At 37.9% G+C, this 25,626-nt stretch overlaps 1 protein-coding gene across 2 annotated transcripts in view; it reads right to left on the bottom strand.

Annotated features, from left to right (window-relative positions):
* LOC115210830 (zinc transporter 2-like) overlaps nucleotides 1–25,626 on the bottom strand; it is a 68,452-nt gene that overhangs the window by 12,657 nt on the left and 30,169 nt on the right. For both annotated transcript variants that reach the window (XM_029779579.2, XM_029779578.2), the window contains exons 2-4: nucleotides 12,604–12,635; nucleotides 9,657–9,767; nucleotides 1,393–1,539 (exon numbers count right to left, since the gene is read on the bottom strand). In XM_029779579.2, coding sequence (XP_029635439.1) covers nucleotides 1,393–1,539; nucleotides 9,657–9,767; nucleotides 12,604–12,635 — 290 coding nt within the window. The remainder of the gene's footprint in view (nucleotides 1–1,392; nucleotides 1,540–9,656; nucleotides 9,768–12,603; nucleotides 12,636–25,626) is intronic.

Genomic DNA, 25,626 nt, shown 5'->3' with positions numbered 1-25,626 from the left:
AGCTGAGTGGACTGGAGCAATGTGAAATATAGTGTCTTGATCAAGGCCACAACACGCTGCTGGATATTGAACTCACAACCTTACGACCATGAGCTGAATATTTTAACCGCTTAACCATCTGCCTTCCAACCTGTCTGCAATACTTGTACAACAAATATTAAACAGGGTGAAAAGAAAGCAATTATAATTATACACTGATAGCAATAACAACATCAACAAGAAACTAAAACATGGCAGTATATTATGTTTCCTTAGACAGGTGAAGTGTTACTAGATTCTAGTCTTAAAGTAAACTGATTAATTACAGCTAGACAAAACAAAATGTTTAAAATATGTCAGTGTTGTCTCAAAATAGCTAAAACTGATTCATTAAAAGAGAATAACAATGGAATGAATGTATAAAAATATTTGTGAGAAGAGTAATTCAAAGTTGTTTGATTTACTTTAGTGATTTGGAAAATTGAATAGTAAGAAGAATATACTGCTAGGTGGGTATTTAGAGGACGATTTTAGTCTTTTAAGGGCTCTGGAGTACCTCCCTATTCTCAGTAAAAGGGGGAGGGGTACTTAAAATAGATAGGTAGGTACATACATCCATATATACACATACATACATACACATATACACACACATGCAATATATATTAAGGAGAGAGATCTGCGATGAGAAAGCAATGAACCACATGGTTCCGGGTTCAGTCCCACTGCGTGGCACCTTGGGCAAGTGTCTTCTGCTATAGCCTTGGGCTGACCAAAGCCTTGTGAGTAGATTTGGTAGACGGAAACTGAAAGAAGCCTGTCATATATATATATGTATGTGTGTCTGTGTTTGTCCCCCAACATCATTTGACAACTGATGCTGGTGTGTTTACATCCCTGTAACTTAGTGGTTCGGTAAAAGAGACCAATAGAATAAGTACAAGGCTTACAAAGAATAAGCCCTGGGGTCGATTTGCTCAACTAAAAGCGGTGCCACAGCATGGCCACAGTCATCCTTCAGAGGTGTCCTATCTCACTTTCATAGTTCCATCTTAAAAATTTTCTTGCATTTCATCATACACTTTCCAGGTGTTGTTTAGATCCAGTTGGATGCAATCCTGTCTTTTTCGTTCATTATCCATTGTGCACTCCCATCGTTTTCAATGTTCTCTTTTTATCAAGACAGCTGAGTGTGATTTGAAGAAATTTTGGTTGCTATTTCTAGCAGATTATGTGACAACATAGGTTTCCGGTTAGATAATTCAGGTTCATGTATGTTCCTTTTTAATTCTTCAATACTCAAAATAAGGATTTATAAACTTAACGACCTAAAGAAATAAGTCATACGTGGCAATTAGAAAATTGGAAAAATTATTTAAAAAATAAGGAAAATAGTAAAATGCACATACTAACCTGCCCGGTGCCATCCAAAACTATATTTCTTTGTAGCTGGTCGTGATGCCAAGTAAACTGAGAGTAAACTAATAAGAAAACTGACAAAGTCTGTGAGAAGGTGTGCAGCATCTGTCATAATTGCAAGACTGTCAGCTAAATAACCACCTAAAATGAAACAAAATACAACCTTTAGTTTCGGTAGAATTTTTACATCTGCATTAACATGTTAAAAAGATCTGCACAAGACTGAAAATTCAGAATTGGAGTCATGGAGTCAGAAGTAATTATTGGGTTGTTAGAGTCAGAGCCAATACATTTCTATTGACTCTGAGGAAATGTATAATGTAATGCAATGCCTGAATCTGCCCTTGGTTCTATAATACAAACTTACTGTATAATTGTGGTCTAAATTAAAAGTCTCCATCAAAATGTAAAGTTGATTTTTTTTTTTATTTAAGACTTACCACTATGGTCATTTTAACCTACATGAGGTTTATCAAATGCAAAGTATGCTCATACCTTTGCTCTTGATTCAATCTGCTTTAAATGTTTATTTGATTATCTGCCAACTGATTTTCATTGCAATATCTTAAAATCATTATATTGCTTCAAAAGCTCACTTCTGTCTGATGATCATTTATGTGAAACTCAAGTAGTAAACAGCCTATGAAATTATTTTAGCTTCAGTAACACACACACAAATTCTCTCCCTCTCATAGTAAACTCATGTTGGGCTCCTTTATACCAAAATATAATTTAGTAATTTGCTAAGTATAATAACAAATTTGTTTTCAGAGCTGTTAACAATATACCATATTTACTCATATAGAAGTCACATTATTACCTCCGCCTTGGTGAAGGCGGAGGTATTGTTTTCAGTTGTGTTTGTTTGTCAGTGGACAAGATATCTCAAGAACCACTGGATGGATTCAGATGAAACTTTCAAGGATGTTAGGCCTCGTGACTCACATGAAATGATTAGATTTTGGGAGCGATCTGGTACCAGATAAGGTTTCTGGATTATTTTTCTTGTTTTTTTTTTTACTTAATTTTTAAGAGCAGTCAGGTTCATTTTTAGTATTCTCATTTGTGAGAGCAGTTGAGTTTATCTCAGATATTCTCATTTTAAAAATCATCTCTGGCTAATCTTTGAGAGAACGTTGGTGTTGCCCTGGTGGAGGTTTGCACTCTCTGAGTGTTCTTGTTTTATACTTATTTCTTTGCTACCCACAAGGGGCTAAACACAGAGGGGACAAACAAACAGATAAAGTCGATTATATCGACCCCAGTGCATAACTGGTACTTAATTTATCGACCCCGAAAGGATGAAAGGTAAAGTTTATACTTGATTTTAACTGAAAACTAGTGTGTAATTTATACAGTGGTGGTGGTGGTGGGGGGGGGCAGCTTATACATAGGGCAAGTCTGAATATGAAAGGAAAAAAATTTTATACCAACAACACTAAATAAGGGGTGAGACTTATGCACAAGTGTGACTTATACATGAGTAAGTACAGTAGATATGATTGCTAAGTTGAGACTGATTGACATGAATGAAAATGAATGCCTGTTATAACAATCAGGTGAGACACAGTATTTTCAAAAATTGCTGAGTGTTAGACTTCCATTTATGATATAGATAAATAAGTAAATCAGAACAAATGGTTTCAAAATGTCACTTTTCACATAGGGAGGGTGGAGGAGGGGGAGAGAGAGAGAGAGAGAGAGAGAGAGAAAGAGAGAGAGAGGTGGTGACAAGCAAAAGAGATAACTAATTGAACTTATATAGAACCTAGTAGAAATAATCTTGGCCTTGTAACTACGAAGCATAAATGTGGCTAATCTATTTTTAAGTACTAATTTCTTCATTATCTCTTAGTCACCTTTCTGAAATGTTCCGAATGTTGTTTTTGATGATTGTAAAATACTTTGTAATATTTATCCACTATATTTCAGTGTTTTAAACATTTTAATATTTTTTTCCCCCATTGTTCAATATTGTATATTCAACTTTTGAGTATGATCGTTACCAGCGTCGCCTTACTGGCACTTATGCCTGTGCTAGTAGGGTGCCAAGAGCACTGTCCGAGCATGATCGTTGCCTGAGCACTGTCCGAGCATGATCGTTGATTGAGCAACCAACTGGCTTCCGTGCCCGTAGCACCTAAAAAGGCATCATTCGGGCGTGATCGTTACCGACGTCGCTTCACTGACACCTGTGCCGGTGACATGTGTAAAAAGATTCGAGCGAGGTCATTGCCAGTACCGCCTGACTGGTCCCCATGCTGTGGCATGTAAAAGGGTACCATTCGAGCGTGATCGTTACCAACGTTGCTTCATTGACACCTGTGCCGGTGGCATGTGTAAAAAGATTCGAGCGAGGTCATTGCCAGTACTGCCTGACTGGCCCCCGTGCTGGTGGCACATAAAAAGCACCCACTACACTCTCAGAGTGGTTGGCATTAGGAAGGGCATCCAGCTGTAGAAACTCTGCCAGATCAAGATTGGAGCCTGGTGCAGCCATCTGGTTCGCCAGCCCTCAGTCAAAATCGTCCAACCCATGCTAGCATGGAAGGCAGACATTAAACGATGATGATGATTAACTTATTCTAAGTTGAGTCGTTTTGCCAATGCACACATTATCAGTACTTTAATGTCCACTTTTCCATGCTTGAATAGGTCAGATGGAAATTGTTGAGGTGGATTTCCTATGGCTGGATGCCCTTCCTGTCACAAACCCTCACTTGTTTCCATGTAAGGTAACATTTCCCCCATGACCAGACTTGCTTTTATAAAAGACTGGAAATGAAGGACACCGTTTATATGATCCTGACACTAATTTACAACTGTCAGACAATGTCAAGATTGGGAGGCAGTAACACACACACACACATGTATGAACACAGACACGTATAAACACACATACATGTATAAACACACATATGTATACATACACACATATATATGTATACACACATGTATATACACACACACACACACACATGCATACACACACACATATATGCATGCAAACACACACATATATATGCATACAAACACACGCAGATATATGCATACAAACACACACACACACACACACACACACGTGCATACAAACACACACATATATATGCATACACACACACAAAATGCTTGGTTCAATTTCCACCTACCAAATCCACTTCCAAGGTTTTGGATAGCCTAGGGCTACAGTAGAAGACACTTGCCCAAGGTGACGTGGTGGGATTGAACTCAAAACCATGGGATTGGGAAGCAAACTCCTTACCACACAGCTGCTCCAGCACACGGTTGAGTAGAATATTTCCAGACAAGTGCCTGCACCAAAAGAATGTTTTTTTTTATCAACCCCCAAAAGATGAAAGATAAAATTGACCTTCATAGAATTTGAACTCAGAGTATAGTGAGCTTCAACACACATCACTAGGTATTTCACCTGATGCTGTACCGACTCTGCCAACTTGCCTTGACCGCATCTCTGTCCACAAGTTGAATTCAATATTAAGAAAAAAAAAAATTTTTAATCAACATCATCATTGTCATCATCATGAGCTAAAATTTCCACACTCAAACTAAACCAAACGAATCCTGATGAAGATACATAATATTTTATCACAGCACATGGCAAGGAATTTTTTTTTTATATTTCTTTGTCACTTTCTTTGTCATTTTGAAATGGCTGTGCAAATAAAGTTTTGTTTAGAATAATAGGAATCATCATCATCATCATCATCGTTATCATCAACAGTATCCTTATGATCCACCATGACATCAATTTTTCATTGGAAACCTCTTGATAGCCAAGCCTTTACAAAACGAAATGACAGCTAAAGGAAATTGAGCAGAGCTGTCAGCTGCACCACGAAACATATTTATACTTGCTTTTGTGTCTTTTGTGTTGTGTTTGAACTGTATTTGCTAATATTCTAGTTTTACTAATATTTATGAAATTATATACCACTGTGACAGAGTTATTAAAAATCTCTGTATGATAAGGAAATTGGTTTTATCCTGTCATATTGTTTCTCTGTTGCTGCAAGTTGAAAATTGCAACAACAACAACAAAAAAAAAAGGAAATTATTAAGATTTGTTACTGAACAGAAAATTGTATATTCAGGTGTGGTGATACATTAAGACTTTTAAACTTGACTGAAATACTTTTAAAATGTGGTTAAGAAGCTCGCTTTGCAACCATGTGGTTTTAGGCCAGTTCCACTGTGCAGCACCTTGGGTAAGCATCTCCTACTGTAGCCCCAGTCCAACCAATGCCTTGAGAACCTTGAGAATGAATTTGGTGAACAGAAACGGCGAGGAAGCCTGTCTTACATGTATGTGTTTGTGTTTGTGTGTGTGTCTAAGATCGCACCTGTGCTTGATGCCCTATACTTCTTGACAACTGGTGTTTGTTTGTTTACAACCTTGTATCTTAGTAGTCTGGCAAATGATTAGCACAATAAGTACCAGACTTAAGACAAAAGATGTACAGGAGTCAATTGGTTTGGCTGAAACCCTTTAACCCTTTCATTACTGTATTTATTTTGAGATGCTCTGTGTTTCTTTCAATTAGTTTAAATATAACAAAGAATTTAGTAAAATAACTAAGTTATCATTCAGCTAGTGTTAGGAACATAAATTGTGACTAAGGTTTGGTGGAAGATTTTAATTCAAAACTTATGGAAACAAGACACTTGTACTACAGAACCAGAGCTGGTTTCAGCCGGGTTGGTAATGAAAGGGTTAAGGCCAAAGACCGAAGCAAGTAAAAAAGGCAAAGGTAAAAACACATTACTTAGAAGTATTTGTGAAGAAACTTATCGTGAATGGCAACATTCAGCAAGACTAGATGTTAAATGACAAATTTAGATTGAATAAATTAAATAAATAGAAATAATAGAAAGAAATAAACAGGTGGGTGCATATATTCTACTTCATTCATTTCTTTCTGGTCTTCAATGGTTGTTGAAAGCAACAAGTTATGCAAGTCATGTTCTAATTAGTGAGTTTGTTAATTAGGTATTGTAACAATGAAGTGTTATTGTCAATAACCGGTATAAGAGCTTTACTGTTGTCAATGGCTACAAAAAGGAGAAATAAATACAAAGGAGTGGGGCTATTGCAGTTATTTCAAATTCTCCATCACCTTCAGGATATGATCTATCAATGTTTCAGAAAGGTTATTTTGAGATAGAGTTAGCTTCAAGATAGGGTTAACATATTTTATTTCACAAAATAATGTTAAATTTTCACACCTACAATACCGTACAGAAATTCTTCCATTATTACTTCAATAAACATAGTGAAATCATACTTTGCTGACGTGGTCTAATAAGACTGAAACATATCCAGAATTGTCTCCTGCTCTTACAAAAATTATGAAAATATTAATCATTGGGTGTCTTTTACTCACTGCATTATTATTTTTAATCAGATAGTTTTATGTTATCTGTATTAAATATATTAAGACTCACTTTATTGTTATTTTTCTATGCAAATGCTGTCACTGGAGCAATTAATTCATGTGAAAAAAAAATTTAAGTTGAATAAGATGTACTTTAGATTTGATCAGGTCATGGAATCACAAATGCCATATTGCACATTTAAGAAATCACTGTCTTGTGCTTATTAATCAGGAAGAAGTCTTTAGTCTTTTCTCTTTAGTTTTAAAGTACCTAAGCATAGATGAATGTTTCATTAATGTACAACAACATCCATAGTAAGATTAGATTTGGAGATAAGTTCTGAGAGAAATTTACAGTACAAGTAGCTGTTTACCAGGACTTGGATCTCATCTCCATTTTCTGGTTCCAGATCTAGAGATTATATTTATGATAAACACTTCCTGGCTTGACTGGAAGCACCAACCCATCGTGGCTGTTGCTAGCCTCCCCTGGCACCTGTGCCGGTGGCACGTTAAACACACCCACTACACTCATGGAGTGGTAGGCATTAGGAAGGGCATCCAGCTGTAGAAATACAGACTGGAGTCTTGTGCAGCCTCCTGGCTTCCCAGACCCTGTTCAAACCGTCCAACCCATGCTAGCATGGAAAACAGATGTTAAATGATGATGATGATGACAACTCATGTGTTGGTGATGCTGCTGTATTACATCTCCAAATGCTGGAGTCAATGTCTCATCAGGAGATAGGCCAAACATATGCAATGAGGAGGTGTATGGAAAATGGGCAGAAGAGGCGGAATCTTTTTTTTTTTTTCCATAGGAGTACAACCCACTGAGCTATTGTTGATGAGAAGACAGAAAGAGAGGATTCCACAAATTTAGTGGAGGTATTTTTGGTAACAGGCCAGAAGGACCAGCTGTAGGTTGGAAAGTGGGAAAGCTTGAAAGCTGTGTGATACATGAAAAAGTCTGGAGAGTAGCCTTGGAAGAATTGTGCTGCTGGGTACTGCCCAGTTTTTGAAAGTGAGTGAAAATTTCCAGGTGTTGTAAGCTTAATTCATTTATTTATTCCTGAACAGCAATGCAGCCACAAGGAAAACACTTTGGTTTTCTCTTGGCACTGTAAGTCAGCTGACTGGTCAGAACTTCACCGGTTCTATGTCAGTTATTCTTGGCAGAAAATGTGGTTCACTCCTGACCAATGAGAAACAGCTACACAGGTGACTGAGTCTCTCCTTTTAGGCCTGTCTCTTCACATCCCATACACAGCAAAAAATCAATGTCTCAAACCCACTTAGTGGCTCCCTCACAACTACACTGTAGCTGTTCAGGTGAAAAAGAAAAAAAGAAAAAAGGAAACAAAGAAGCAAACTCTGCTAAAGATATCTCTGGGCCAGATGGTGGTGTCTAACTGGGCAGTGTGGTATGTTTAACATATAAATAAAATAAATGCACCCTTTTAAAGCCTAGCCAGGCTCATGGGCCCGGTTTCCCGGTTTCTATGGCAAATGTGTTCCCCAGCTGGACGTGACGCCAGTCTATTGCAGCATTACTCATTTTTGCCAGCTGAGTGGACTGGAGCAACGTGAAATGAAGTGTTTTGCTCAAGAACACAACGTGTCGCCCAGTCCAGGAATCGAAACCACAATCTTACGATCATGATGCTGACACCCTAACCACTAAGCCACATGCCTCCACTGCGCCCTTTTAAAGCCTAGCCAGGCTCATGGGCCCAGTTTCCTGGTTTCAGTGGCATATGTGTTCCCCAGTTGGACGAGACGCCAGTCCATCGCAGCGTTACTCATTTTTGCCAGCTGAGTGAACTGGAGCAACGTGAAATGAAGTGTTTTGCTCAAGAACACAACACGTAGCCCAGTCCAGGAATTGAAACCACAATCTTACGATCATGGTGCTGGCACCCTAACCACTAAGCTACACGAACATATACAAAAAAAAAAAAGGAAGAAAAAACAAGGAAAGGAAACCCTCTGCACCATATAAAAGGAAAATAAATTTGAATAACAATAGCAATAATGGTATTAATAATATGAATAACAATAACAGCAATAATAATGATAAAAAGTTTAGTAAGGAGAAGAAAAATATAGTGAGAGTAAAAGTGTATCAATTGTTGATAAGGAGGTCATTGGCGATGGGGGAGGGGTTGTAGCTGCAAATGTTGTCATTGATGCTGCTGTTGTTGTTGTTAAAATTGTTTATACAAGTTTATTTAAATAGGAAATACACTGACCATAAATATATGATACGCTTTTAACCAGGTGAATCCCTCTCGATTTATGGTACACGGTTACTTAGAAAATTCTCTTGATTATGAGGGTTTTATGGCATATTGTTAAACAAGTTGATTCCAGATTATAAATTTATGGTATACACACACACACACACACACACACACGTGTGTGTGCATCCCTTTCACATAGCTTGGCAACAGGTATTAGTTTGTTTACATTCCCACAACTTAGATGTTTAGCAAAAGAGACTGATAAAATAAATACCAGATTTCAGAAAACTAAGTATTGAGGTCAATTTGTTTGACCAAAACCCTTCAAAGCAGTGTCCCAGCATAGTCACAGTCCAATCATCATCGTTTAGCGTCCGTTTTCCATGCTAGCATGGGTTGGACGGTTCAACTGGGGTCTGTGAAGCCGGAAGGCCTAGTCAGATCTGGCAGTGTTTCTACGGCTGGATGCCCTTCCTAACGCCAAACGTCGTCCCGCCCCGACTAGTTCGAAGTCCAATGACTGAAACAATTAAAGGAGAGTCTAACACAAGAAATTTAAGGGCTTATCTTCATATTTTTTAAACCAGAAGATACTAAACAATAAAATTCCAAAGTTACTTACCAATAATTTCAATAATCATGAAGAAAAGACATAGACAGCTGGCTATAATAAGCGTTTTCTTGGTTTTTGCTGTGTCAGTCTTGCTTATTGATATACGATGACAATGGTTATCTGAGAAAAAAAAAAAGAAAAAGAAATTAAAACTACTGAAATCAACATGCAAACATGTAATAGATCATCATCATTGTTTAATGTCCGTTTTCCATGCTGGCATGGGCTGGACGGTTTGGCAGGAGCTGGCCAGGCTTCAATTGTCTGTTGTGGCATAGTTTCTATGGCTGGATGCTTTTTACAGGCCACCATTGTGGGTGTGCTCATGCAGCGCCGGCATGAGTGCATTTTATCTGGCACCGGCACATGTATTGATGACAACAATTTTACTTAGGCAGCGAATTGGTAGAAATGTTAGCACACTGGGTGAAATGCCTTGTGGTATTTTGTCTGCTGTTATGTCCTGAGTTCAAATTCCACCGAGGTTGACTTTGCCTTTCATCCTTTCAGGGTTGATTAAATAAGTACCAGTTACACACTGGGGTCGATATAATCGACTTAATCCGTTTGTCTGTCCTTGTTTGTCCCCTCTGTGTGTAGCCCCTTGTGGGCAGTAAAGAAATAAGAAACGTTAGCACATTGGGTGAAATGCCTAGCGGTATTTTGTCTGCTGTTATGTCCTGAGTTCAAATTCTGCCGAGGTCGACTTTGCTTTTCATCCTTTCGGGGTTGATTAAATAAGTATAATTTTAGCAGAGGGGTGATGTTCTGATGGTCAGGTTAAAAAAAGGCAGAGAGAGATGGGAGAGAGACAGAGAGAAAGAGGGGGAGAGCGGAGAGAGAGATAGAGAGAGAGAGAGGGGAGGGAGATGATGATGGTGGTGGTGGAGGAGGAGGTGGTGATTGGAGAGTGAAAAGTGTATTTCTTTTTAATTGAACTAAGTTTTTTATATCACCTATCACTTAACACATTAGTGCAATTCTGTGAAATATTCACACTTATTTATGTGAAAGATATAAGAAATTTAACTAAAGGTTGTATTATATTCTTTTATTTGTTTCAGTCATTTGACTGCAGCCATTCTGGGGCACCAGTTTTTAGTCGACCAAATCAACCCCAGGACTTATTCTTTGTAATCCTAGTACTTATTCTGTCGGTCTCTTTTGCTGAACCTCTAAGTTACGGGGATGTAGACATGCCAACATCGGTTGTCAAGCAATGGTGGGCGGAGGGGGGGGACAAACACAGACACACACACAAACATATATATATATATATCTGGTGGGCTTCTTTAAGTTTCCGTCTACCAAATCCACTCACAAGGCTTTGGTCAGCCCGAGGCTATAGCAGAAAACACTTGCCCAAGGTGTCATGCAGTGGGACTGAACCCGGAACCATGTGGTTGGTAAAGCAAGCTACTTACCACACAGCCACTCCTGCACCTATATGTACGGGATACTTTTTTTTTGTTTATGAGAAAAATGGAGAAATAAAAGTGAATATTTATTTTATGACTGCTGTGTTTTAAGTCTATAGAATTGTGTATAAAGTATATAAAGTGTATTAAGTAATCATCGTATTCCAATTTCTTTCACTTTTCAATGAATAGTAGATGAGCGACTATCTTTCCATACAGACACAACACAGGCTACGCTTTCAGATGTACCAATAGGTTTACCGTTAATTCTGTGAAATACTCATGGGTCCTGCTAGTTATTATTATTGTTGTTATATAAAAATAATTGTGTAGTATTGATGCAGAAACAGTTTTAATAGAAAGGGAAAAAGAAAAGCAGATGAAAGAGGTGAAATTAGAAAGAAGAGACTGATAGAGTTGTCAGGGGGGGGATGCGAGAGAGAGAGAGAGAGAGAGAAAGAGAAGATGTGGAAAAAGAAAAAAAACCCTCTCACATATTCAGACACCATTCTCAATGAAAAAGGAACTGTTTAATCACTTGATTTGCTAGGAATAACAGACAAATATTTTTGAATCCCAGCCTTCTCTCTTAAAAAAAGGAAATTTTGTATAATGTATTTCGTTTTTGGATTTGGTTTGCAAGATTCTTTATATGAGTTCGTGTGTTGAAGCATATTCTGTTGTATCTGGGGAGAGTCATTTTCTTTTGGTGCCTTATAATTTAACACACACACCATTAAAAATTTCCACTTTTTTTCTTATCTTATTTTCCTAAAATTTTCATTGCGTCTTGCAACCTTTTCAATAGTTTTGTATAATGTAATCCTAGACAATGCTGCCTTGGAAAAAAAAAAAAAAAAAGAAAAAAGAGAATGGTTACATGTGAAATGCTTTTTATTGTATCTCTCTTAATCAGAGCTGACTTGGGCTAAACTCTTGCATGTTTGTTCATTCACTCCTCTCCTTACACCATCACATATTCATCACTTCAACCTTTCCCTACCAACCTGATGTTTTTGATTTTTCTTTCTTGAGCACCAGGACTCATAAGCAGCTATGGTGGGGAAAGCAGAGCACATGCCCTGGGCATCACTTTGAAAGGGTGGGGTGCAATTTTGGCCAAGATCATTTTCTAATTAAGCCATTTTTATGCGAGTTTCCACTTTTTGGTTGAGGGTGGAGGTGCAGTTTTGATGCTGGCCCTGGGCACCATTTACCCTAGACCCTACTCATAACACCTGTTGCCTGGTTTCCATGGTGCATATAAGCGGTCAGGATCACAAAATACCTCCCAAATGGGACACTAGTCCATTGCAGGGTCAATGCCCACAGTTTTGAGAAGAGATACATTGATGATATTGGCTTGACTGATACTCTATTTTATTGATCTCCAAAGGGATGAAAGGCAAAGTTTACCTCGGCAGAATTTGAACTGAGCAGGAAGAAATATCAATAAGTGTTTTGTCTGGCAAGCCAATAATTTTTCTGGCTTGCTGTTTTCCTACCAACATAATAATTATTAATAATTATTTACTTACACACGGTGCTATCCTGGCTTTTGTTCAAAGAACTGAAACAAAAAGAAAAAGAGAAACAAAATAAAAATAATTATTATTCAATAAATACTCAAGTCTAGAAAGGAAGATTCCTGTCTTCCTTTTTAGAAATCAGATGGTATCAAATCTGATTTTCTGAAAGGAAGACAAGAATCAATACAGATAGAGAATAAATGTTGTTAAAGAAATCAGTTTTTGGAGAGGATTATCAACTTTGACAGCCAACAAATACTCAAACTAAATTTTCTTCATTTATCATTTTTGACACTAAACCCTCCTAGGACTGCCCTCTGGTTCTATTATACAAACTTCCAGTTTTAATATGATTAAAATTAAAACCTTCCATCAAAATTTTAGGCTAATTTATGGCAATAATAATTGGCATAATTCAATTATGACATTTAATTAGATCTGGAGTAGAGACTAACTTGGTTACCCTCTGTCTATTTAGTTTTCTTGAGTGGAAATCAAACCACAAATATTTTACTAAAAGTGAACATACAAACAACCACACTATACAGACGTTGCAATGACATTACTGAAGCAGACTTAGAGTCGAGAGGGCATGTCACTGACGAAGTCAGAGATGGTGACAAGAGGACTTTCATAAACCTGATTGATTCATTGACAAAATGATTAAACAAACAATCAATTAGTTAGTTGGTTAAATATTAACAAATCGACAAATAATAATAAAAGAAGTGAAATAGAACCAGTGCATGTGTTTATCATTGGTATAATGACCCTCCCCTCAAGATACAACAAAATTAATTATGTTAGTTATTTTACTGAATTCTTCATTATTTTCAGAATGAATTACAACAATTAAAATCTTCGCCTGACAACCGATGGTGGTGTGTTTACGTCCCCGTAACTTAGCGGTTTGGCAAAAGAGACCGATAGAATAAGTACTAGGCTTACAAAGAATAAGTCCTGAGGTTGATTTGCTTGACTAAACATGGCCACAGTCAGATGACTGAAACAAGTAAAAGAGTAAAAGACAGGTTGCATCATATGAAATTACTCCTTTTTTCTACTCAGCTTAACGAGTGTGCCGGTGGCACGTTAAAAGCACCCACTACACTCTCAGAGTGGTTGGCATTAGGAAGGGCAGCCAGCTGTAGAAACTCTGCCAGATCAGATTGGGGCCTGGTGCAGCCATCTGGTTCACCAGTCCTCAGTCAAATCGTCCAACCTATGCTAGCATGGAAAGCGAACATTAAACGAAGATGATGATGATGATGATGAGACCCCCTTGATTACTATTTATAGCCATTTTGATGTTTAAAATTTAGCTTTATAGATATTTCTTTCAAAATTCCTATTTTGTTTTTCATGCATTCATTTGCATATTTTGAACTATGTAAAATGTTAGAGGAAGAAACTGAGCTGTTTCTTGTAATAAATACATGTAAATCAAAACTTTTTTTACAGACCTTTAAAATACTACTGTGGATCCCCAATTTACTATCATGCTTGCATGGACCCTCAAAAATCTTATATGGACCCTCAAGGATCATATGGACTCCAGTTGAAAACCACTAATCTAGAATCTTCGGATCTTTTTGGTTTGAACGGCAGTTTTTAACATAATTTCTAGGTAACTAAAAAATTTTAAACTTCGTATACTGGTAGAATTTGTTTATAAAACATCTTTTTCCCTTGGCTTTATTGAGAACATTCTATAGTTTGTAAGATATTTGTTGTTTTTTTCTTCAATTTCTGCAATTTCAACCAATCAATGACCGTCTATTGAGGTGAAAACATTGTGTCGTATGAATATGTCCCTCGTTTAAGAAACAGATTGGGTTTATTTACATTTCTGAAAAAAAAAAGATACCCTTCCCCCCACCCCTAACCCTAAAACAGATTGAAATGCAATAGAGTGATACTAGGGTGATAATTATGGGTGACAATTTCATATGACACCGCTAGAAAAAACTGCCAATCAAACCAAAAAGATCCGAATCTTCTTCTGATGACCACTGGCTCTTCAATTTCATATAATTATATCCTATTGACATACTATAACTCAGACTAGAAACACCCCAACATTGTATATCACTGATGTTAAAAAACAAAAAGCAAAAAACTCAAACCCCTACCATATTACTATCGAGTCAACTAATTCAATGATGGTCTTTATTTATGGTTCCATCTGCTGCAGATTACAGTAGTTTATCTAAAGTTATGGCTCTCTTTCTTGTCAGCCTGTCAAAGATCTCGCTACAGATACACAAAAGGTACAGCTGAGTCGCTAACAGTTAATCAGTTGTAATGTAAATCACAGCAGATATCAAACCAGTCAGTTTATTGTGATTGAAGGTAAATGTCAAAATAGTGAACCTTAATACTGATGAGACAGAACTAATGTTTCTTTCATCAAGAATGAAGAACATATTAAAAACAGTATGGTGAATAAATTCCTTGATGAGAGAAAAAAATAATTATAGTCAAGTAGAAAGATTTGAAAACATACCCCCCCCAAAAAAAATGAAAAAAGGACTTCTAGGAATATATTTCCTATCTTTCATTTGTTTCAGTCACTGGAGTGTGGCCATGCTGGGGCACTGTCATGAAAGGTTTAGTTGAACAAATTGACTTGTATGTGAATTGAGGAATTTAGTTAAAAAGCACCATCCGAACGTGACCGATGCCAGTGCTGCCTTGACTGGCTTCTGTGCCGGTGGCACGTAAAAAGCACCCACTACACTCACGGAGTGGTTGTCGTTAGGAAGGGCATCCAGCTGTAGAAACACTGCCAGATCAGACTGGTGTAGCCTCCTGGCTTCCCAGACCCCTTTCGAACCGTCCAACCCGTGCTAGCACGGAAAACGGACATTAAACGATGATGATGAAAGTATGGAAACCTGTAAGTCTCTCTCTCTCTTTATATATATATATATACCAGAGTAACCACATAGATGTGAAACAAGGTGGAAAAAATAGTACTCAAATACCAGAGGTAGAGTAATATGCTTTATTAATAAAGCTGCAAAGACATCACAAAAACTGTTACTCAGAGTTTGACATTCCCATTCATTGGACAGCTCAACCAAAACTGTCTGATGAACAGGAACATGAAACTCTGAGTTACAGTTTTTATGATGTCTTTGCAGTTTTATTAATAAAGTATATATATATATAAAAAATGAGTTTAAAAGGGATATATTATCCTGGTGGTTACCATATTTCTTCTCAAGTCAGTTTCAGATACCAGCTAACCACAATAGTCCATATGTAGTACTCAAGCTAACAATGAGTTGTTAGTCCCTAGTAACTTCTCTTGCTGGGTAATTTCTTGTGTCCTGTTCAAGACTACAAGTTACTCTACAGTGTGTGCGCCTATATATATATATATATATATATATAATATATATATATATATATATATATTTATATCACTTGTTAAGGTTATTTCTACAGAAATTATAGCCATCACTTATAAAAGCATTTAATATACTTTGTAGTACTGGAGTATATTATAGTTGCATAACGAAATATGGTGTCCCTACGAGTCATTAATAGGTGTGTGTGTGTCTGTGTTTGTCCTCCACCACCACCACTTGACAACCAGTGCTAATTTGTTTACATCCCTGTAACTTAGCTGTTCAGCAAAAGAGACTGATAAAATAAGTACCAGGCATAAAAAAAATAAGTAGAGGTTGATTTATTCAACGAAGACACCTCTGAGGCTATGGTCCAGCCTCACTTCAGTCCAGTGACTTAAACAAGTGAAAGAAACAAGATTAAAATTAAAGGGAAACATTCAAAAATGCTTGGTGTAACAACAAAAGACGGAAATGGAATTGAAAATGGAAATTTAAATGAAATATTAAAAGTTTTTATTCTTTCTTGAAGCAGTTTTACTACAGAATAGACACATTTTATTTATGCAACACATCACATGATGGATGACTTGTTAAGGGGAGATATCTGCTTCTACTACTACTACTATTATTATTATTATTATATTATTATTATTGTTATTATTATTATGCTGTATTTGCTATTCCAGTAGAGAAAATTGATTGAAATTCTCCAGCACCATCACCCCTATTTAACTACATACATTGTGAGGTGGGGGTGGAATCTGTGTCAAAGTACTTTGGATGCTATGACAAATACTGGTGTCACAAGACACATGTTATGTAAGTCATGAGAGACCGGACGGTAGCGTGCACTCCCTGAAAAGGTCAATGCTTTACATAGTCATGCATGCTTGCTATATACACACAAGCACATACACAGACAGACACAGGCACACACACACACGTGCTTATATACATGCACATACAAACATAAAGCAACAAGGGAGTTTCTATGTTTTTACATGCCTTGCTAGAAACAGCAGCTATGTCTTCCTCAATTTCCATCATACCATCTAGAAGGAGGCGATAGTCATGGCTGAGACATCTTTGATTGTAGGCCTACTTGACTGGAGCTGACCAAGGTCAAAATAACAAGGACAACAGTAGTAGCAACAACATATGCATATATTAATACACATGTGAATCAATGAAATAAGCTTTTATGCTTGTCATATATCATCCAGTGATGTACCTGGACATATCATTGGTTATATTTCCTGGGGTCATTAAATATTTCAGGTTTTCAGCATCAGTCACCCTCACCCAGGCAACCTGTCTGGGGTTGATTAAACTCAAACTTGTGTCCAGCTTGTACTGATCCTTATAGAGTTTGTGCCTCCAGATCCAGAGCCACCTTAAAATAACCTCTGCATCTTCCACAGCCAATCTGATGGCCTTCCATTTACTGTTTCCATGTAATGCCAAGCATATTTTAAGCACTACGGAGGGACTGACCTGAAAACCTCCTGATGGATCTGAGATCCGACGCACCACCATAGTACGGATCTACCAAGCACTAGTTTGAACGATTCTCCTTTACGGCAGCGAGTCATGGCCGATGAGGGTGGAAGATATTAAGTAACTAGAATCCATCAATCACCTCTGTCTAAGCCACATCCTTTGTGTCCGATGGCATCACTTTGTCTCCAACAATTCGGTGCAACACTAGTGCAAAGTCACCTCCCTCCGACAAGTCATCCTAACGAGACGTCTGCATTGGCTGAGTCATGCCCTCCGTCGTCAACCAGGAGGATTCATCTACGAAGCAATTGCCCCAGCTCCCTTTCAGGGTTGGCGAAAGTGATGTGGTGGACAACAAAAAACCTGGCTGATGACAGTCAAAGCTGATCTGGAACCCAACCTAGGCCCCCATATCTACGATGTTCACTGCTGGAATAAGGAGTGCTTGGAGATCACGCGGCCGTTAGCCTCAAATCGCCAGGTCTGGTCAGCATTTGTGAGTGATGCAACATTGAGGATGAATGAAGCCAGCTCAACCTGCCCTGGATGAATGCTGTCTCAAGACAAGAAGACAAGATGGGATCACGCCTTGAGAGGATCATACCTTGATGAGATCACACCTTGCTTATCACCCATTGCTTTGGCATAGCCCCAACAGATCTACATATTTTCTTACTCTCATTTGTCTCCTTCGCGCAGTCTTCCTAGACAAATCCTGGAGCTTTTAGAAGAAAACTCAATGACGGCAGATAATATTGATTTCAAATTTTAGCATGAGGCTGGCAATTTGGGGGGAAAGTCAAATACATGAACCCCAGTGTTGAACTGGTACTTATTTTATTGAAACCCTCCACCCCACCAAGGATGAAATGTTGAGTCAACATCAGTAGAATTTGAACTCAGAATGTTAAGATGGATGAAATGCTGCAAAGCATCTTGCCCAGTGTGCTCATGATTCTGCCAGCTTGCTACTCTACTGACAGCAGATAATATTATCTGTAGGAAGAAAGTTAGCTTCGGGCAATCTGTAGTGGATATAAAAAAAAACAACTTTCAGGAACAATAGTGGTTTGTTGAGATGGAAGGTTGCAGATTTCTTTACTTTTATCGAAGACCGATGAGCTGGTGCCATGTAAACAAAACCAGTGCTAGTGCCACATAAAAAGCATCCAGTGCACTCTGTAAAGTGATTGGTGTTAGGAAGGGCATCCAGTTATAGAAATCATGTGAAAGCAGACAATAGGATCTGGTGCAGCTCCCTGGCTTGCTGTCCGTCAATGAATGCAGCAGTACAATATTCACCTGCAAATATTGAGCACTAAATCTATTCTCGAAATACAAATAATTACAACTCCACCCTGTTCTTGTCTCCCTATAACTCCCATATATTCTTTTTCCCACTCATCCACCCTCAATACCTATTTCTTTACTACCCACAAGGGGCTAAACACAGAGGGGACAAACAAGGACAGACAAATGGATTAAGTCGATTATATCGACTCCAATGTGTAACTGGTTCTTATTTAATCGACCCCAAAAGGATGACAGGCAAAGTCGACCTCGGCGGAATTTGAACTCAGAACGTAATGGCAGACAACATACGGCTATGCATTTCGCCCGGCATGCTAATGTTTCTGCAAGCTCACTGTATTAAACCAGCAATATTTTTTCTCCCCTTTTAATTCCTAAATTGTCAATTACAATTTTCTATCCATATTTTTTTTTACTACTTAAAATATTCTTCTCTCCCCCCTCCTACCCGTAAATATACAAATACATATGCCAACATACACCTTCACTACATTAATTTTTTTTTTTTTCTTGTACCAATTTATGCCTTTTGACCATAAAAATCACTAGCTTAAACTCCCTGCCCTACCTTGCTTTATTCATATATATTTTCTTTTGTCCCCCATGACCAAAACTATTTCTCCCCCCTCCCCCTCCATTTTATGATCTCTTCAAATGTCAATCTCACTATTGAATTCCATGATTAAGCTAAAAATACTATTTTGTGTCACGGACCCCCCCCCACCACCAGTCCAATTCTTCCTTTCTCTCACTCCACTATATTTTATTTCATTTCATGAATGTATTTTTCTTTCTCTTCTTTCTTTCCTTCTTCTTTTACTTATTTCTCCCCTCATTCATATATCCCTCACATACTGTGCCTCCTACACATTGCATCAACATGTATCTCCTTGTGACAATGTAGCCTTTAATCTAATCAAGATATCCTTGACCTGAAGAGTAGCCAGTGGTATGCACCTCACTTGGATTTCCACTCACTAAGAAACATATGTAGCCCAGATTTCCCATACTCCATTCTGTAACTCTTGTGTGTATATATATATATATATATATATATATCATCATCATCCTCATCATCGTTTAACGTCTGCTTTCCATGCCAGCATGGGTTGGATGTATGATTAAGGGCTGTCGAACCAGATGGTTGCACCAGGCTTCAATCTTGATCTGGCAGAGTTTCTACAGCTGGATGCCCTTCCTCACGCCAACCACTCCGACAGTGTAGTGGGTGCTTTTACGTGCCACCAGCATGGGGCCAGTCAGGCGGTACTGGCAACGACCGACCCCAGAACTTATTTTTGAAAGCCTAGTACTTATTCTATTGGTCTCTTTTGCAGAACCACTAAGTTATGGGGATGTAAAAACATCAACATCAGTTGTCAAGTGATGGGGGGGGGGACAAACACAGACACACAAAACATACATACATACATATATATATATATATATATATATATATATATATATACACACACACACATACACAACTTATTCTTTGTAAGCCTAGTACTTATTCTATCGATCTCTTTTGCTGAACTGCTAAGTTACAGGGACGTAAACACACCAACATCGGTTGTCAAGCGATGATGGGGGGACAAACACAGACATACACACATATATATATATATACATATACATATGTACGATGGGCTTCTTTCAGTTTCCGTCTAGCAAATCCACTTACAAGACTTTGGTCGGCCGGAGGCTATAGTAGAAGACACTTGCCCAAGGTGCCATGCAGTGGGACCGAACCTGGAACCATGTGGTTGGTAAGCAAGCTACTTACCACACAGCCACTCATATATATATATATGTATGCATGTATATATATATCTTCTATTTTTTACTAGTTTCAGTTATTTGATTGTGGTCATGCTGAAGTTTTTAGTTGAACGGATCGACCCCAATACTTATTTTTTGCTTAAGGCTAGGTACTTATTCTATCCATCTCCCTTTTGCCAAACTGCTAAGTTACGGGAGATGTAAACAGATCAACACTAGTTGTCAAGCAGTGGTGGAGGACAAACACCACACACACACTGATTATATATGATTTCTTTCAGTTTCTGTCTATCAAATCCTCTCACAAAGCTTTGGTCGGCCAAAGGTTACAGAAGAAGACACTTGCCGAAAGTGTCATTGATTTTTTATGTTTGCTTTTTTTCTGTTGGCATCCAGCTACAGAAAAGTCTTTCAGTTCATACCAACAACAGAAAATTAAATGTATGGTTGATGAATGACATTGATGATGATAAATTCTTATGCAATTCCAGTGTTGTTGAAGTCAAAAGCATAAATTTACAACAAAATGAATAAAGCAAAAATCAGAATAAAGAACACTCTTCCCGCAAATATACAAAGAGAAGTAAATAAATGCAAATTTAGGATGTGTACCATGTTTTCGGCAGGGGTAAAGAATACGTACACCACCTGTTTTCGGCATAACCCTAACCCTAAAACTAACCCTAAACACCGGGTGTGCATATTCTTTACCTTCACCAGGTTTTCATTAGGGAATTATTGATCCTACTAATTCATTTCTTTATCCTCAGATAAACTTCTAAAGCATACTTCAAAACTGATGCTTAAGTAAATCAATTGGGTAAAAAGAAAAAGAAAGAAAAAGATCACTTTTATTGGGAAGTTGTGGCTGTGTGGTAAGTAGCTTGCTTATAAACCACATGGTTCCGGATTCAGTCTCACTGCGTGGCACCTTGGGCATGTGTCTACTATATCCTCGGTCCGACTAAAGCCTTGTGAGTGGATTTGGTAGACGTAAACTGAAAGAAGCCTGTTGTATATATGTATGTATATATATATGTGTGTGTGTGTGTGTTTCTGTCCCCCCAACATCACTTGACAACCGATGCTGGTGTGTTTACGTCATCGTAACTTAGCAGTTCGGAAAAAGAGACCGATAGAATAAGTACTAGGCTTACAAGGAATAAGTCCTGGGGCCGGTTTGTTCGACTAAAGGCGGTGCTCCAGCATGGCCACAGTCAAATGACTGAAACAAGAAAAAGGAAAAAAAATGTCTAGTGTAACAAATAAATCCATTTTCTTGTTTAGAAGAAAGGGAAAGAGAGAGAAAGTAAAGGTGTGAGTAAGAACGCACTAACCCACTTGTGTTGCTCCCCACCACCTAACTGGTATATTTAATGCAAACTTTTGTAGTTGAGACCATGCTGGAGTACTGAAAATAACAATCCAGTTTTCTGTGGTAGTTTTATTGTAGCTAAATGACGTGTGTTACTCCACAAAGAAAGAACAAGCTATTGAAGGCTGAAGTATTTTTAGACCTTGATAAAGCAACCAGCCTTTATAATCTAAATATGACAATCTGAACACAAATAAAACAGGCTAGAGGAAAGTTTTTAAAAACCTAGCAAATACAGAGTGGCAAATAAAACAACAATGTTAAATTCTCATCGATTTTGTTTACCGATTCAGGATTTGTTTGCAAAGCAAGTAACAAAAAAATTTTTTTTTTATTTTTCAGACATGGTTGTGTGCTTAAGAAGGTCACTTTGCAATCATGTGTTTTTGTATTCCCTCCCACTGTACAGCATCTTGAGCAAGTGTCTGCTACTATAGCACTGGACTGACCAATGCCTTGTGAGTGAATTTGGTAGATAAAAACTGTGTGGAATCCCATCCTCTACATACAAATTTATATACATATACACATATATACACACACATACATACACATATATACATACATACACACACACATACATACACACACACATATACATACACATACATACATACACACATATATACATACATACATACACACATATATACATACATACACACATATACATACACATACATACATACGCACACATACATACACACAAACACATACATACACACAAACACATACATACACACAAACACATACATACACACACATACACACATCACCCTCACTGATTCTCCCCACCCTCTGGCCCACTTGCCATCACCACCATTATCTCTCTCACTCTCCCCTTCTTCCACTTGAGGCAGCCATGTTTCGTCTTGAGTGCATAACTCCTTTCTCTATCCCTCAATACTACTCCCACTCCTCACTTGAGGGGTTTTGTCTTGCAACAAACTTGGTAACCCCATTGCTGCTGGTGCCACATAGAAAGTACCCAGTACATTCCAAAAAGTGGTCAGTGTTAGGTAGGGCATCCAGCCATAGAAACCAAGCCAAAGAAGACAGCAGGGATTAGTGCGGTCAAATGGACTAGCCAATTCCTGTGGAACAATTTAAGCCAAGCCAGCAAGAGAAACAGATGTTAAATGGTTTGTTATGATCATCATCATTTAATGTCTGCTGTCCATGTTGGCATGGGTGAACTGGAACTGGTAAGCTGGAGAGCTGCTCCAGGTTCCAATCTGATTTGGCACAGTTTCTATGGCTGGATGCCCTTCCTAACTGTATCCGTGTGTGTGTGTGTGTGAAAATACTTGCCCTGTGTTGTGGGATTGAAACAAAAGTCATTTAGCCCCAAAGCAAACCTCCTAACAATATAACGTGTGTGTGTGATATAAACATATACTATACTAAATAGGGAAGAAAATAAATTTATCAATAAATATTTGCTATTAGATATTATATATACCAGTATGAGACAGTACAGAGCAACAGGCTTCCTGAGATAACAAAATCATATCCTTGTAACTTGTCTACCAGGAAAGTGCTTTACTGATTATTTTACAAACTATTTTAACTCTCTCCATCCATTTCACCACCCATTATTCTTCAAAGGGTCATGGGGGCAGAATCTGTAGGCACATCTTCCATAGGGTCCTATCAAAAGCAACTGTCATTACACTATCCTGCTGGATTTCCAAACATGAGCAAATGAGACTATGGATGTCATTCAACCACTTGATCTTTGTCAACTGCTAGATCTCTTGGTTGTTGGTTCAATTTGGAGAATCTGTTTGAAATCCTTTCCACTTAACTTTCCCTCCTATCAAATTAAGTTCAATAAACAGTTTCTGCTATTTTATCTGGCATGTGGTATGTTATAAATGCAAATTCTGCTATACTCTCAATTTTGGTCAACTTGCGCCGCAGGGTCTCGGAGGAGATAGTGTTAGTTGAAGGTTACCATTCTAGGTGCCTGAGTAACAACCTCGCGGATTTACAAATAAATGAATTAATTACTATTTTACAGAATAAAATTAAATAATTCTTGAAAATTAATTAATATTAATATTTTTTGAACAAAGTAAATAATTTTTAAAACTTAAATAATAATTTTTTTTACACAAACGCGAACGGGGAAAAGGGGGTGGCGAATTCGATTTACATACCTAAATTTTTTCTTTTTCATGACATTGTAGCAAAATAGTAGTGAATTATATAAATACCAGCAGTACATTTTTTTTTCTGGGGTATTTTTTTTCAACCTCGTCACATATTTGCCCCTTTCAATTTAAACAAAGTCTTAATTAAGCAATTACGGCAGCTTAGCAATGGTTTCAATACAGGCGTGACATCTGTATCTCAATTGTTCAAAACCCTTCGAATTTTTTCGCACGTGATGATATCATAGTGAAAACTTTCAATTACGCGTGCTTAGAAGTACGCTCGCAAATTAATACTACCAAAATTTTGAAGTTCGCGCTCCGCTTGTGTGTGTGTGTGTGCGTGCTTTAGGTGTACGTAGGTATGTGTTTTTGTGTGTGTGTGTCACTGAAGCCATACATACATAACCTCTCTCTCTCTTTTCTCTCTCAGTCACTCACTACAAAAAGTGAATAAAAAAAGTTCAGTTATTTCTGTCTTTCACTCTGTCTGTCTCTTTACACACACTAACAAAAGCACTTCACTTACACACCACACTTTCTGTGTCGCACAACCCATCAAACACACACACACACACTCACGCACGCACACATGTACATCAATGCTTTCGGAGTGAAATGTTAAAATATTGAGTTTTCTCGAATTTTGTCTTAATTGGGGGTGAAATTGAAAGAAATATATTATGGCATGACCGAATGGAGTACTTTGAAAAATCTTAGGTAAACTCTAATTGAAGAAATTGTGTGAGGAGTAAATCGTTATGTATTTATTTGTTTCTGTTTGCTGTGTTTTTTTATTTTTTGAGTAGTGGTTTAAATACTTTCAGTTTAGTCTTCCTCAAATCACTGTCGCTATTTACTTTCATTTTATTCGTCGCACACTGTGTGTGTGCGTGTGCGTGTGGTGTAAACCACATTAAGAAAAGCATTTGACATACACACCAAAATGTGAGTTTTCTGTAAATTTTGCTTAATTGGAGTTTAAATTTTAAAAACTGGACCTGGCATGACCCGATGCATTCTACTCTTAAAAATGCTAGGTAAATTGTAATTGAAGAAATCCTATATTGTAGATTTCTATAAGTTACAAAGGGAGGCAGATAAAATCTGCCTTTTATAATAAGAGATGAATTTCATCATCATCATCGTCGTTTAATGTCTACTTTCCATACTAGCATGCGTTGGCTGATTTGACTGAGGTCTGGTGAGCCAGATGACTGCACCAGACTCCAATCTGATCTGGCAGAGTTTCTACAGCTGGATGCCCTTCCTAGTGCCAACCACTCCGAGAGTGTAGTGGGTGTTTTTACATGCCACTGGCACAAGGGCCAGTCAAGCGGTACTGGCAACGGCTACACTCAAATGGTGCTTTTTATGTGCCACCTGCACAGGAGCCAGTTCAGCGGCACTGGCAACAACCTTGCTTGAATGTTTTTTCACGTGCCATCAGCACAAGTGCCAGTAAGGCGATGCAGGTATTGATCATGCTGGAATGGTTTCTTTTACGTGCCACTGGCACGGAGGCCAGTTTGTTGTTCTGGCAATGATC

This window comes from Octopus sinensis, linkage group LG4, assembly GCF_006345805.1.
Source record: "Octopus sinensis linkage group LG4, ASM634580v1, whole genome shotgun sequence".
Taxonomy (NCBI): domain Eukaryota; kingdom Metazoa; phylum Mollusca; class Cephalopoda; order Octopoda; family Octopodidae; genus Octopus; species Octopus sinensis.
The sequence above is the reverse complement of the archived record's forward strand: the minus strand, read 5'-3'. Positions and strand labels throughout refer to the sequence as shown.